Genomic DNA, 15,387 nt, shown 5'->3' on the forward strand with positions numbered 1-15,387 from the left:
CATTAAAGATTTGCTTTCTCAAATTCCAAGATTGAGGAAGTCCCCAGATCCACTTCAAGCATTATTTATAAGATCATGTCTATTGAAGTCTCAAATGACTTTAGTTCTAAATATTGTATTTCGTCAAATGTTCGTTCCTAGGAATTACAGATAATAGGTACTCTTTCAATTATAATCTTTCTTATAAGTAAAGTTTATAGTACACAATCGAGACCAGGCGATCTGTTATTTGCCATTTCGAATAAAAAGCAACTAAATCATTAAAATTAGCTGTTATTTTTAAAAGAAAACACTTGATAGCGTTATAATAAAACAATAGTAAACTCAGTTACAAATTCTGATTATTACAGAATATCAAGCAATTAAATAGATGTTTCTACACTTTTCTTATTTATTACAATTCTTGCAAACATATAATGTACCAGTTCATTAAATATTCAATAGTTATTCTATCATGCATATTATGGTGATATCTAAAAATAAGGAGTTTACTATTTTTAACTCAAAATGTAATGCACTACTCATGACAAACGACTCCTGAAAAGAGGTAACCATTCACTCTTATTTTCTTAAGAAAGATAATTACAAAAACTATGTATGTCTTGTTTGCAACATGACCCTTGACAAGTACTAAAATACAAGCTTTTAATATTAGATGTAAACACCTTTACCAAACATAAAATAGATTTATTGAGAGGCAACAATAAATATTTGTTATAAGAACGACAATAGTATAGTATCAAGAACACCGCAAAAACAATCCGATTTTGTCCCTCTTTTTTTCTTTTAGTTTTTACAAAGGATAACAAGTTGCACCGATAAAATTACCGTTTTTTGGTGAAAAAACCAATGAGATACTATACATTTTAATAACCGTTTAAAGGGCATTAGCTGTCAAATTTGTTTTCAATGAAAAGACTAAAATTCTGAATTTTATTTCTAACCTGCTAAAAGCTATATCCAAAAGTTCTAAAATAAACAATTTGCAATGAATAGGCTCTATAATATGTGTCAACAATTCGTGAGTATTTTAGTCTAAAGGTCATGTAATTAACCACCCATGTGACATCCACCGATTGCCGACCGATATAAACAAATACATTAGAATTTAATAGATTGCAAGCTCATGCAATTTGATTTATATAAATATATATACTAATAACTGTTTGACATCATGTACATTAACAAGAACGAGTTTTCAGGATTGAATCAGTACCCTTATTTCATTTTCAATGTTGACATTCTTTTGCCTTAATAGCTGAACATGCACAATTCATGGTGACCCATTCCTAGCTGAGGTGTAACATTACAGACATGAAAACGAAGTTTTCATCGACGTTCCTTATTTTTTCAAATTTTTAACTGCACTAGCTGGTAAAAGCGAATTTTATACAATAACTGTCTTTTGATGAGGTAAATGTAGTATTATTGACTTTTGAAAAACTGTTATTCACTGAGGCCAACGTCAATTAAACACATATTTAACGAAACAAAAGACAATATTTTTTTTATTCCATATTCCGAGAGAAATGTATGTAATGGCAATTATTTACCAAAACCAATTGTACATCAAACGTTTTTTTTATAAAAAAAAAAATATGCATGTTAAAGCACGCGACGTTTTGCGCGGGGAATATACTTTTTCGCATGTGAATATGCTCAATTTTTCTAAATTCTTATAGAAAAACCTACTAGAGATTTATCAATATGGAATGAATTAAGTTATTCCACTTTCATTAATGATTGAAAACATTATTTTTATATAGATATATATCTTATCACTTCTTTAAAATCTAAACTGTTTTATACAATCTGTTATATAACTAGGTTTGTACATGTATATTACAGGTACTACAAATATTCCTTTAATATATGACATAATTAATCGCGCTATAAATTATATTAGATGTTATTTGTACATGTATTCAAGTACATATATTGATCTTCGGAGATAAATAGCATGTTGAAAGATAACAGCATAAAATGTTTCGTCGAAATATTTAAAACTTCCTATAAATATTTCAATCAATAAGGTGTTATTGGTTACTTTAACATTTGAAAACAGATGTAGGAAGAGTTCCAGGCACTGTTAAAAATAAAGATGTATTGGTTTTAACATTTTTGAGATAGTTTTCAGTGCAGTTCAATATTCATGTTAAACTCATTGATAGTAGGTAAGACTGATATTTTTTAACAGAACAATCCTTAATGAATCGATTGAAAGGTCATAACCAAAACAAACTTGCTTACTTTCCTATTATATTCGTGTATCGTTTATTGTTTCGTTATAAATCATGACGTTTAATTTTATTCCATTTTGATGTATCTAAAATGTATCATCATTGAAACGCGCGTCTGGCGTACTAAATTATAATCCTGGTACGTAACTATTTACGTAGGGCATTTTATAGCTGCTTCTTCAGGTTACCTTCATTTATAATGTCTCAAAAAAATTAAGACATGTAAGATAACAAGAAAATTTTAAACATGTACGATAATCTATAATTTACACTCGATAATCTAGAGATTAAATCATTTTTAAAAGGGAACATCTTAAATGTACATTTACTTGCGACGATTTGTTAGCTTTTGTAAAATGACAACCAATTAATATTGAATATTGTTTGGCAAACAATTGTTACGAAACATGATTTTTGATAGATTGATTGCTTTGTTAGATTATTTGTTGGTTTGTTGATAGAATGTTTACATCATATCAAATTCGTCATATCTATTAGTTGTTTTATTGATGGATGTTTTAGTTGATTTATTGACTGGTAGATTAACTGACGTTATTCCATGATAGGTGTTTTGATAGTTAGCATACCTTAAATAGACGCAAATATGATAATGATTAATTTATTGATGGATTATTTGTGTGATTTCCAGTGACAAATATTAAGTAGAATTCTTTACTCAGAAAAACAGGTAAAATAGAAGATATACAGGACGAGGTTCACAATCCTGATCGAGTCTATGGGGAGAATTATCTGAAAACAACTAACATAATAGAATTGAATTTGCATGTTTCCCATACACTAGAATTTTGGTTTAAATATAATTATAAGTCAGCACTTTTGTGTTGACATGAATATCAATTATATGGTCTTTTTTTATTGACTGTTTGCAAAAGTATGAATAATTCGAAGTACTTAGGATGTTCTTATTACATGCATAGATGACGATAGCCGTATTTGGCCCCACTCTTAGAATTTTTGGTCCTCAATGCTCTTCAACTAAACACTTATTTGGCTTTCTACCTATTTTGATATGAGCATCACTGATGAAGCTTATGTAGACGAAACGAGCGTCTGGTGTATCAAATTATAAGCCTGGTCCTGTGTTAGCGATAACACTACTACATTTAACATATAAATGATAGAAGAAAGGAAACACCGATATCCAAAAGGATACAGCGTTAATCTTTTCATTTTTCATTGAAATTCAACCAAGGATATATTTCTGTAAGGAAATAAACTTGCACTACACACAGACGGCGTATTTCGGTTTCAAAACTATCATCAGAGACAACCTGATGAAAAAAGTAATTAGGTCATAGATGAAGGGCATTGATGATTAAATGTACTGAAAGTATTAAACTACTGTATATGTCTAGGAATATAATGATTTGTATACAAATGAAAATGTTATCTTGATCTTAAAACATGTCTTTTAAGATGAACAAGATCCTCTCATCTGCTGCTAGTTACCCAATCCTGTTTATATTTATTTTTTGGAGGAGAGGGTATTTATCAATATTTGAGTAAAGAATGAGCGTTTAATACTTTCGCTTGACGTCACATGTCGTAACAATCAATGAATCAATCAGAAATTATGATTTTTTACGTTTTGAAAGTCAACCAATTAATTCAATCAAATAACCAAACTATACCAATCAAACGATTGATGACGGCTAAATTCACCAAATATGACCTACAATAAATCAATAATCAACCATTCTATATGAAACACTTATTATTAATGCTATGAAAACAATTTATCAATAAAACAATCAAACAAAAAAAACATGTTAAAAAGGTTAGAATAAAATTGAAAATAGAAACGGGGAATATATCAAGGCCAAATAAAGCCCATTGCCCTTTAATTTGACACTCATATGGTTTACTTTGTTATATATTACCCTGCAGAGGATGATTTGTTTGATGATTTAATGCAAACTCGAAATTTGCAAAGTAGGCTTTAGATGAATTTGGCTATTTATTTTTTAGGTATTTTTGACATAAAGCTCTTCAACGGTTTCGGTATTTATACATCTTTGGATTTCAAATATTTGGCTTTGATCGTTCCTGATGAAGGAACATCCAGAATAGCGCTTCGGACGCAAGAAATTATTAAACGTGTAGTTTTCAACTTTTTTGCAATAGGTTGTACGCAATTTTATGGACACCAATAAAGCCCCTTAAATCGCAAACACTAGTTTCTGCAAGATCCTTATTACTCATAGTTATCTGATCAATTTAAACAAAAACTTACCCTTTTGATATTTGTGATTGAAATGATAACAAAATTTAACTGATTTTAACTGTGGTTATTTAAACACTTACTCTGAATGAACATGATACAACATTAACAACTGTTCCTTTCTATTGCTTTATATATAGTTTCAAACTGGAAACTATATACAAGAATGTAACCTGGAAAAAACATCAGATAGATCGAAAAAAGGATCGAAAAGGTGATAGGAAATGTGTCATACAAAATAGTAATCATCAAAATAAATCTTTTTATGAATTAAGACGAAAAAAGAACTGTATAGGTTAATGAAATAGTACCTCACCTTAACCGATATTTACTGTAGATATATGCTATTTATCAGATTAGGATCAGCTTACATCGAAACAATTTTCGTTTAAATCACATTCATTTTGTATGATTTTATGGCAAACATTTTAATTGATACAATTATAATTTGGAGTTTTGAAGAAAAACTATTTCTTTACACATGTATTTATAAAACATTTAAATTCACAATGCTTGCTCTTGAACATATAATTAGTTAACACTATAAATTCACCTTTCAATATCGTAAACATTTTGATATTTTCCACTAAATTTCTATTTGCCTCCTTGTGAATTTTGTAATTCTGAATTAATTCATTCATTATTTTATTTTACTTTTCTATATGACGAGGGGACACATGTGCATCTTAATTCGGTTTGTTCTCATTACAAAATGTGGAGGTCAGGTAATAGTTTGGGATAAAATGTTGACACACAATACTGATCTTAGTTAAAATAGTGTTTTTCGGTGAAATGAAACATAAGACAAATCAAAATTACTTCCTGTTTGATACTGCATTTAAAATCAAAGTACACCTGATAGGAGGTACCTTTTCAGTAAGTACACATTAATTAATTGATATATCAGTTGATGCATTTCATTTAAAAGTTGGTGCTGTATGTGTGTTATATATTTGTTATACGACATATTTAAATAGGTAATGTCATAGGTTATTCATACTGACCTTTAAACGATGTTTTAGTATTTCAGTGTGTGCGCCTATACAACTTTACATAACATCTCGAGCATAACATCGTTTTATTCATTGCTTACATTCACTGATTGTATATAAAAAAAATGTGAGGGTTTGGAGGGTTGAGCGTTTATGATTGTGTTTAATCACGCTGAATTATAAATGTGTCTGTCTTTGTATAAAAGTGACACCAAACATCCACGTATTCCAACATCAATCCGAATTCCGATAGCAAACAATCTTATTCGGAAGACTCAGTATACATACTATAAGTATTTTATTGTAATTATATTACAAAATATTAAACACATGATGTTAGTATTACTAGACTTACAATTGCTTTCCATCAATCCGACATTCATGTAATGTTTCGACGGTTTTTGTATTATATGCTAATGATAAATGTATAACATTTATGAATGAAAGGGTTTAAGCATTATAGGCCCGCCATCATCAGGGATTTACCTATATCAATTTATTTTAATTTTGTCGTTGTCAATAGATCTGCAATATTTTTATGCTTTTTATAAGCTATTATTGGTTTGCGTGAAAATATTTCGTTGCAAACTGCATCCTGTTTTAGTAGATCCAAATGTTTACTAATGCATTGTTTTAATTTATGAATGCATGGATAAAATTTCGTTGCCAATACTAAAGGAATTTCCTTTGTGTTTTGTGTGGCCTTTCTTCTGATTGAATCAGATCTATTTCATGATAATGCCTCAGTTATGTACTTTTCGATTTCAATCTCCTAGTATCCTCTCTTTGTTAAGTTCAATCTGAACTGTAACATAATATATTGTAAATCAACATTATCATTTGTTGTTCTAATGTATCTGATTACTTCGCCCTTGATAAATTCCCTGCAAACACATGTCTACTGTGACAGCTTTTACGATCTAGATAAAGAAAGGCATTTGTCGGTTTAAACTGTGTTTTCACATCCAAAATATTTTCATTAGAAAATTTAGTTCCTTTGAAAATATTTACCTCAAGAAATATTATTTCTTTAGATGAGAATTCTTGTGTGAATTTCTGGAACGGATGATGCTTATTTGCAAACTCTAGCAAATCCTTTATTTCCTTCGAATCGCCGTGATTTATAAATATATTATCATCACGATACCTTCCATAGAAAATTATATTTTTTCTATGTTCAAACTTAGAAAGAATTTCTTTCATAATTTTATATATGAGTATATCACAGATTTCCAGGCTTGGCACTGCTCCTATCGCGACTCCTATTGTTTGCTTATAAAGCTGTCCATTAAAATCAAAAATGTTGTTCTCTAAAGTTAATCTAAGGAGATAGATTAAATCATCCGTCGGTGGGCATTTGATTTTGTAATCTGATTAATCAAACTGATCAAACGAAATTCTAACTTCCGATAATAATTCATCAATCGGACAATTAGTGTACATTGATACTACATCAAAACTACACAGGCAACAATCTGCAATAGGCTTATTTTTTCCAACTTGTATATTAGATCAGACGTATCCTTTATATATGTGTGTTGTTTGTGTACCATAAGTACTTAAAAGTATTCGATAAAGCATCCAATAAATTCTGTGACAGCACCAATCTGAGATATGATTGGCTGACATGGCGGTATTATGTTATCAATGTTAAGCCCATATGTATTGATTTTTACTAATTCCGATTCATTAACTCGGTGTATTTTAGGCAAGATATGCATATACCCAGGCCCATAATCAATTTGATTACCATTATTAAGGTAATTAAATGTGGAGTAATCTATAACACCTTTGGTGTGCACGCCTTTGACATATGTTATGATATTACAACTAAGTGCTTTTAGGTCAAAGTTTTCAAATTTTGTTTAAAAGTGACACCTAACATCCACGTATTCCAACATCAATCCGAATTCCGATAGCAAACAATCTTATTCGGAAGACTCCGTATACATACTATAAACATTTTATTGTAATTATGTTACAAAATATTGATCACATGATGCTAGTATTACTGGACTTCCAATTGCTTTACATCAATCCGACATTAATTTAATGTTTCGACGGTTTTTGTATTATATGCTAATGATAAATGTATAACATTTATGAAAGGGTGTAAGCATTATAGGCCTACCAGAACAGGGATTTACCTATATCAATTTATTTTAATTTTGTCGTTGTCAATAGATCTGCAATAATTTTTATGCTTTTTATACGCTATTATTGGTTTGCGTGAAAATATTTCGTTGCAAACTGCATCCTGTTTTAGTAGACTTTGTATAAAAGTGATACCTAACATCCACGTATTCCAACATCAATCCGAATTCCGATAGCAAACAATCTTATTCGGAAGACTCCGTATACATATACATTATAAGTATTTTAAGTTCATATACATTATAAGTAAACTATACAATGCATTAGTAAACATTGGGATCTACTCAACAGGATGCAGTTTGCAACGAAATATTTTCACGCAAACCAATATTAGCGTATAAAAAGCATAAACATATTGCAGATCTATTGACCACGACAAAATTAAAATTAGGTGTCATATGTTGCTGTCTGTTGTGAAATAATATAGTCTTCGCTTATTGTTTTGTCAAAAATTAAGCTTTTGATATATTTGTATGAATAGTTTCAAATAATGTCATGTAGGGAGCTGACCATATCAGTTGGGCTTTGCCAAAAGTGGTAAGCCGTCTGGATATCTATAGTTGTTAAAATCATCGTCATAAAGACTCGGATGGCAATCGTTTCACATCGTCTTTTGTTATTAAGGTCAATGACAAAGAAACAAATAGACCGAAAAGCGAAAAGTTACCAAGATATCGGCGGTCTTCAACAATCAAATTATAATTTGAATAGAAACCTGTTATTGTATAATCTATGCTAATTAAAAGTGAACTCAGAAACATGAATATGTGTGTGTGCTGAAGGGTAAACTGAGATAAAATTAGAAAAAAACTAGAATTAAAAAATTGATACTATAAATCGGAAGAATATCAGTCAAGGAACAAATTAAACTCAAAATATTGAAAGATTATGGAGCTCCTTTTCCATATATTAGATTTTTTACAATAAATCGGGGAAAGACCTTATATTTACATTGGTATTATCTGGTTCTGACATCGAAAGACAAAAACACAAATCTGCTTTAATTTTGGGAAATAAACTATTATGAGCTATTGAAGTCTTATATCAAAAGAAAAATTGGGTGCTTAGGGACAAACTTGTTTCCCTGTATAGAAGTGAAAAACAAAGGCGTTCGAATATCTGACATCAATTCCTAAACCTCAATTTAGTATTAAGAAGAATGTCCTGATTACTTATAGACTTAGAAGTTAGAAATAGTAGTCGATTTCTTTATTGTGAAAATATGATATACAAAGATTACATCAGTATAATGAGTGTTGGCAAAAAAAAAATTCAAAAATTCTTTCACAAATCAGGTTTAATAATTTTCGTCTACATTAGGACGTCACTGTGGACGAATTTAATAAACATGTAATTTAACTGAAACATTTGCACATGTCATCATGAAATACATACCCCATTTTCGTGTTGAAATAAAAAAGATATTTTTGGCCAACCTTGTGTTTATGTGATCCAACTCCTTTATTCATAGAAACATTGCTATTATTATCGGATGTTTTGTACTCTTTTCGAAGTACATGTACCTGCCGACGTCAATACTTTTTCAGAAAAAAAATACAGCAACAGGAAGATCGCCATTGCAGCTTCAAATTTAGAAAAAAAAATAACTTGAAATACCAAATGATGATTAGATGTATTTTTGTAAATATGCCTTACACATAATGGATAACCTATTAAAATTATCATAACACATCTTAGACATGTATCATGTTTCCAATTATGGATGAAATGAAAATTTCCTGCCTCCCACGCTTCTTCGTTTTTTATCTCACAAAAAAGGCAATGCTCTTAAAATAATTCAAAACGTCGTAAAAAATAAGATTGATGTTTATTTCATTATTAAAATAAGCTATTGAACGAAAAAGAACACTGGTGTGATAAATTTGGTAATATTCATCAAGTTTACTTTTATGCATAATATCAGAAAAGACAGAGGATAGTGTTTCTTATTAAATTGTGTCCTCGTCTACTTGAAATATAACGCTACATATAACTTTCGACAGTTCATATTCATTCCGTCAAATATAACTTATAGTACAGAAAAGGAATTTAAATGTGTAGTAGAATGTTTTGAAGAATAGATACTTTTTTACATCAGTCGTTTAGTTGTTACTATTTGAATACTACAATGACTAAACATTTACATGTCAGTGTTTTACAGATAGTTTGCAATCAGAAGATACCACCAAGTTCGTCATATTTTAAAGACACTGCGTATTTTAGCGTTGTCAGTTTATTATCGATTCATGAGTTTGAATGTCCCTCTGGTATCTTTCGTTCCTCTTTTGGAGTTCACCAATTGATAATGTATAAGTGAGGGATGAGCCTTTTTTTTGGTCTAAAAAATCGAATACCGAGTTAAGTTAAGTATGAGGTGTCGATTATCGATGTGGAATGTGGGAAACGATAAAATAAATGGACACCGGGATAGTAAATCAACTACAAGATCAATGATATTCGAATGTCTGTGTAACTGTTCTCTACATTAAGAAATGCTTATGTTTTCAGTTGGACGACTGACTGAATAAATCTTTATGAAACTAGAAACAACATTGCTTTAAAAAAAAAAACAAGTTGCATGCATTAATTACAATACACACATAAACTCATCATAGATACCAGGAATTGTATTTTGTAATTTCGCCAGACGGGCGTTTCGTCTAAAAATGACTTATTAGTGTCGTTCGAATCCAAAACAGTTTAGGAGGCCGAATACAGTACGACGTTGAAATTAATTATAGTAAATATTTCATTTTTAATGAAACATTTACCATAATTATCTAAACCTTGGTTTCCGCAACTAAAATGTTAAGCCTTTGGGCTAATTTGACACACATAACACTAACATTCCGTGCATCACGATTTCGATTTTTTCAATGAATTGAAAAGCCATTGGTGACCTTCGGCTGCTGTGTATTAAGGGTTATGTAGTTTAGAGAGAGAGAGAGAGAGAGAGAGAGAGAGAGAGAGAGAGAGAGAGAGAGAGAGAGAGAGAGAGAGAGAGAGAGAGAGAGAGAGAGAGAGAGAGAGAGAGAGAGAGAGAGAGAGAGAGAGAGAGAGAGAGAGAGAGAGAGAGAGAGAGAGAGTATGGAAGAATGGCGATAAATAGTCGTCCTTATCTAGAAATTTTCATATCTTTGCAAACAGCTCAAAGTAAATAGTTTGTAAAAAAAACCTTTATAAGAATTAAACGAGCCAAGTCTCTTTTAGTCAAATTGGTGAATGGTATATTGCAAATACATCGTCACATATATACGGATTTTTTTAATGTTACACAATATCATATTATTATATATTAAAGCCTACATATCGTCGTGTGAATATTATAATGTTATAAGTCCATTTTACAGTGGAAATGAGTTATGGGTGTCAATAGTTTCGTGCTGCAATGTTTTATCTCCCTATATATTTAACCAGGCTTAATTATCTTCAAATTTGCCTAAAACAGTAGTATTAAAATGATATATCTGCAAATACAATGTTGTATTCAGAATTATAGTGATCTAAGTACAAACCAATGAAATTGACGGATTCTGGGTCACATGACAAAAGTTTACCAATGGAGATAGTATGAAATCAGGGCATTATAATTTAATAGGACTTTATGGCACTTTCATACATAAATATAGTCTTTACATGTTGTTAATATTATTGACAAAATATAGAAATTTTCAAATGGTCCAAGTGACAGCTTTTTAATGAATAATAGCAAAAAATATACATTTTGTTTAGCTGAAACATATACAGATCCCTTTCATATCATGTCATGAACTTAATGTCCAACTGTTATGATGATGTGCTAATTATGATTTGTTTATAAATCAGCATCCTATAAGGAGTAAAGGTGCCATTTTTGTAATTCTTTAGTTTTATATTCATAAAGTCCGAGCATTGTCTAATTATTATGTGTCATTTTATTACTGTCCTTTTAGAAAAAGAATGTCCATTGACACTACATGCCCGCCAATGATCTGTATTTAAAATGACTAACAGTTTGTTCAGACACAGACCCATTACAGACTTAACCTTAAGATCATATCAAATTAATTTTTACATTCTTATCCCCATCCGTTCCAACCAATTAGGTTTTTTATGTATTTTTACAAAGTTCTTTGGAATCTGTAATAAAAATACGTAAAAATAAAATATAAGAGTCCAACTCAACCCAATATTTTCAATTTAGGTGGAAGAGAATCTATCAATTAACTTGATCTGGCCTTACCCTAACTTTGGGTCTTTAGCATTGACTTTTTATTACAAAAGACAAAGTCAATAAGTCTTGACTTATTACGACCCAAGCATCAACTTTGCATCAAACAGTCCACATCATAAGCTATCTATGTACAAAGCTGCTTGATGATATCATAACTCTTATATCAAAACCTTAAACCTGAAACTTAACCTGGTTTTTTAACATTGAAATTCTATTAAGAAAGACAAAGTAAACGTGTACCTTAACCTTGCAAGGACAGACGCATAGACAGAAGAACTATACGTCCAGTTTGCCTTGCAGGCATAGCTATATAGTTCAAAGAAAACATAACACACTATTTTAACCAACAAGATTGTGTATGGCCTTTGTTTCTACTGCCGATTTTATTCAATTTTAATGGCATATACATTGCCCAGTAATAATATTATAATGTTTTATGTCCAATACCATTTTAATTCTTTCAACTTTACTTATCACAAGATTAAAATGTACTATCTCCAAACTTGAAATATGAAATTGCCGAAATAATATATACTTGATCAGATTTCTGAAAAGGACAATTTAATCAGATGTGTTGGAACTAGTATTACGCATACTTTTTGCATAGCTCTTGTTTTATATGACTGGATATCAGACTGTCCAACTTTAAATGCCATTTTCTCAGTTTTAGAAAAAAGGGACATAAAACATTATAATATTCACACGACGATATATAGCTATATATTACTTATACGTTTTCATTATTATTATTTTAGCATTATTTGGAATGTTAGATGACAAAACCGCTTAATATGTTATCATTGTTACTTTTCCACACATCTGTTATGTTGACAGTTACTGCACAACGTGAGTAATAAAAAATAGCACGATATTTCACCACCAAGGTGCTTTTTTTCTTTTTTAAATATTTCACAATTCTAACATTGTTAGATTTCCATGTAAAAAGGTCGAAATTTCACTACGGTTACTTTTTGAAAGTTTTGTACACACAAAATAAAAGGAGTCCAGAATTGTGCTAAACTTGTTAATCAGACACTTTAATTCTTATTTATATATTTAAATTTCATACAACTTCTTTTCTGACAGATTTACAATGATATTTTGTATTTATTTGATGTTCGTATTACTCATGTTACTTTTTTTAAATTGACATCATATCAAATGTATATTATTTCTTTGTATATTTATTGTATATCTTAATTTCTGTACTTACATTTTTTGCCATTACTACCTGCTATTTTGAATTTCGATATAAACATAAATAACACAGTGTATGGGGTATAATTCCATGAATCAGTAGACAAGCAACACAAAATAACCGAATGAAGGTCAAAATATTCACAATTTTCTTTTAAAAACTCAGATTAAAGAACCCCTCATATGTGGATAGAAATATGATCACTTTAAGTCCGATTCTGATAGGCATTTGTTGAAAAAATATTTGGTTTTAAAGTGTTTTTGTTGTTTTCTTTTGTTGATACAGACTCTTAATCTTAAGCTGCTATTAAGTTTTTGTTGACTTGTTTTTTGGGTTTTTTCTTTTGTTTTTTTGTTGTTTTTTTACCTTGGTGTTTTGTCTTTCTTTGACATGTGGTTAATATTTGTTCCTCTACCATACGTTTCGTTTTTTTATCAAAAAGATAATGAATTGCAAAGACAAACGCCTGAATATTTCAGTAAAAATCATTTGATATTGACTGTAATAAATCATACTAACAGACATAAAGTAAAAAGTTAATGACCAGGCAAAATTGATTTGAAAATCACATGATATTTTCGGACATCAGCAAAAGAGTACAAAGATACTTATGCAATTTTAAGCAATTACAAGAATGTGTGTTCTGGGAACTGTGACATAATGATCGAACCCCTTTATCATTTAATCAGTTTATAATGATAAAAATTCAAACAGTATGTTGACTTTCCTTTTCGAATTTTCTTTTGAGCTCGGTTCTTTGTCATTTTACTTTTGCGTCATAAGGGTAAAAGTGTTCTTAGCTTTATGTCATTATCACTACGAGTTCATAGTTAACTTACGTAGTCAAACTTTTAAATTGAGAATGTAACACTATCACATTATCATCTTCAGTTAAAACCTAGATATGTAGTTGTTACAAAAAAAGAAGATAAGGCTTAACGAGTAGAACGTGGCAAAAGATCACTCGACAAGAAATTTAATGTACTAGTAATAGAAATTTTATAAAAAACGGGATGAATTGCTTTAAAATTGATAACTGCTAAAAAGATACAAGTACAAAATGAAGCTCTTGTAAAATGAAAACAGATAGAATGAATACTTTATTCAAATGATTATATATGGTGTGATGTATTATACAATCACAGCCTTTGTATGAGGTCGATACGAGGTTTTATCATATACTTAGCATTGATATGATAGCTTTTGCATATGTGTAATGAGCGGAAGTACACAAGCCATAATTTCCCACCCGGTCTGATAACCCATATCAGCCCAGGCTGATAACCCATATCAGGGGCGTCTCGTTCAAAAACCCATAACAGTGCTTCTCGTGCAAGTTACTTCAAGTGTTTCTGGTATCAATTGTTTACTTTTCCATTGTGACGTCAGATATTTTTTATGATGACGTCAAAATTTACGGGAACTTTTGTCCCCAGTTTAGTACTTGCTAACAAATGCCATTGACAATTAAGAATCATTTTATAGTACAACAAACATGGAGTAATAATGATCATAAAACTCTTCCAAATTTTCAATGTTTCAAAATGCCTCTATAGGAAATGTTACGATACATATATATGGAGGTAGTGATGCTGTTGTTGGACAGTTATAGTATATTTGAATCATAATTTAACTTCTTTATAAAGTTTTGACTGTTTTAGTTATTGCATTTGTTTATTTGCCTTATTTAGTCCTGGTATCTATGATGAGTTTATTTACATAAAACTGTTGTCGGAAGTATATGATAAAGCGATTAATACATGGCCTTTTCCATATCAGCCTGGGTATCATCCCTCGACCCATATCAGCACCTCGACTCCGTCTCGGGCTGATATGGGGGTCTCGGGATGATACCCAGGCTGATATGGAAAAGGCCATGTATTAATCTCTATATATCGACCTAAGAGAAGCATATTGACTGAGGACGAAGTCCGAGGTCGATATGCTTCTCTAGGTCGATATAACATCGTATTGACCTCAACCAAAGGCTACAATTGTTATATTATTAATCAACAACTATTGCATGAACAATGTAAATTTGGGGATTTCTAGAATGTATTGTCAGTAACATGCTGTATGCCCTTTGCAATATGCTGTTTTTGACCTACGAAAAACTAAACACAACAGTATTGGCGTGATAACTGAGTAAATACAAATGTGCATGTGATCAAGTTTTAACGAATCACAAATCCTTAAAAATATTAGATTAATAATATACACTCATAGATATATAAAAATTGCATTTACATTTGTGCATAGATAGATGACGATTATATAGAAATATGTTAATTATTTATAATGAGAGTTTTTTTTTACTCATTTGCTCTTCACCCAACAAAAATCGGGGC

At 30.4% G+C, this 15,387-nt stretch overlaps 1 protein-coding gene across 1 annotated transcript in view; it reads left to right on the forward strand.

Annotated features, from left to right (window-relative positions):
• Nucleotides 1-12,560: 12,560 nt before the first annotated feature.
• LOC139514697 (plexin-A1-like) overlaps nt 12,561-15,387 on the forward strand; it is a 39,314-nt gene continuing 36,487 nt past the window's right edge. The window contains exon 1 of the mRNA XM_071304209.1: nt 12,561-12,687. Within this exon, the coding sequence (XP_071160310.1) occupies nt 12,615-12,687 (73 nt within the window). The 5' untranslated portion in view covers nt 12,561-12,614. The remainder of the gene's footprint in view (nt 12,688-15,387) is intronic.

Source organism: Mytilus edulis, chromosome 1, assembly GCF_963676685.1.
Source record: "Mytilus edulis chromosome 1, xbMytEdul2.2, whole genome shotgun sequence".
Lineage (NCBI taxonomy): Eukaryota > Metazoa > Mollusca > Bivalvia > Mytilida > Mytilidae > Mytilus > Mytilus edulis.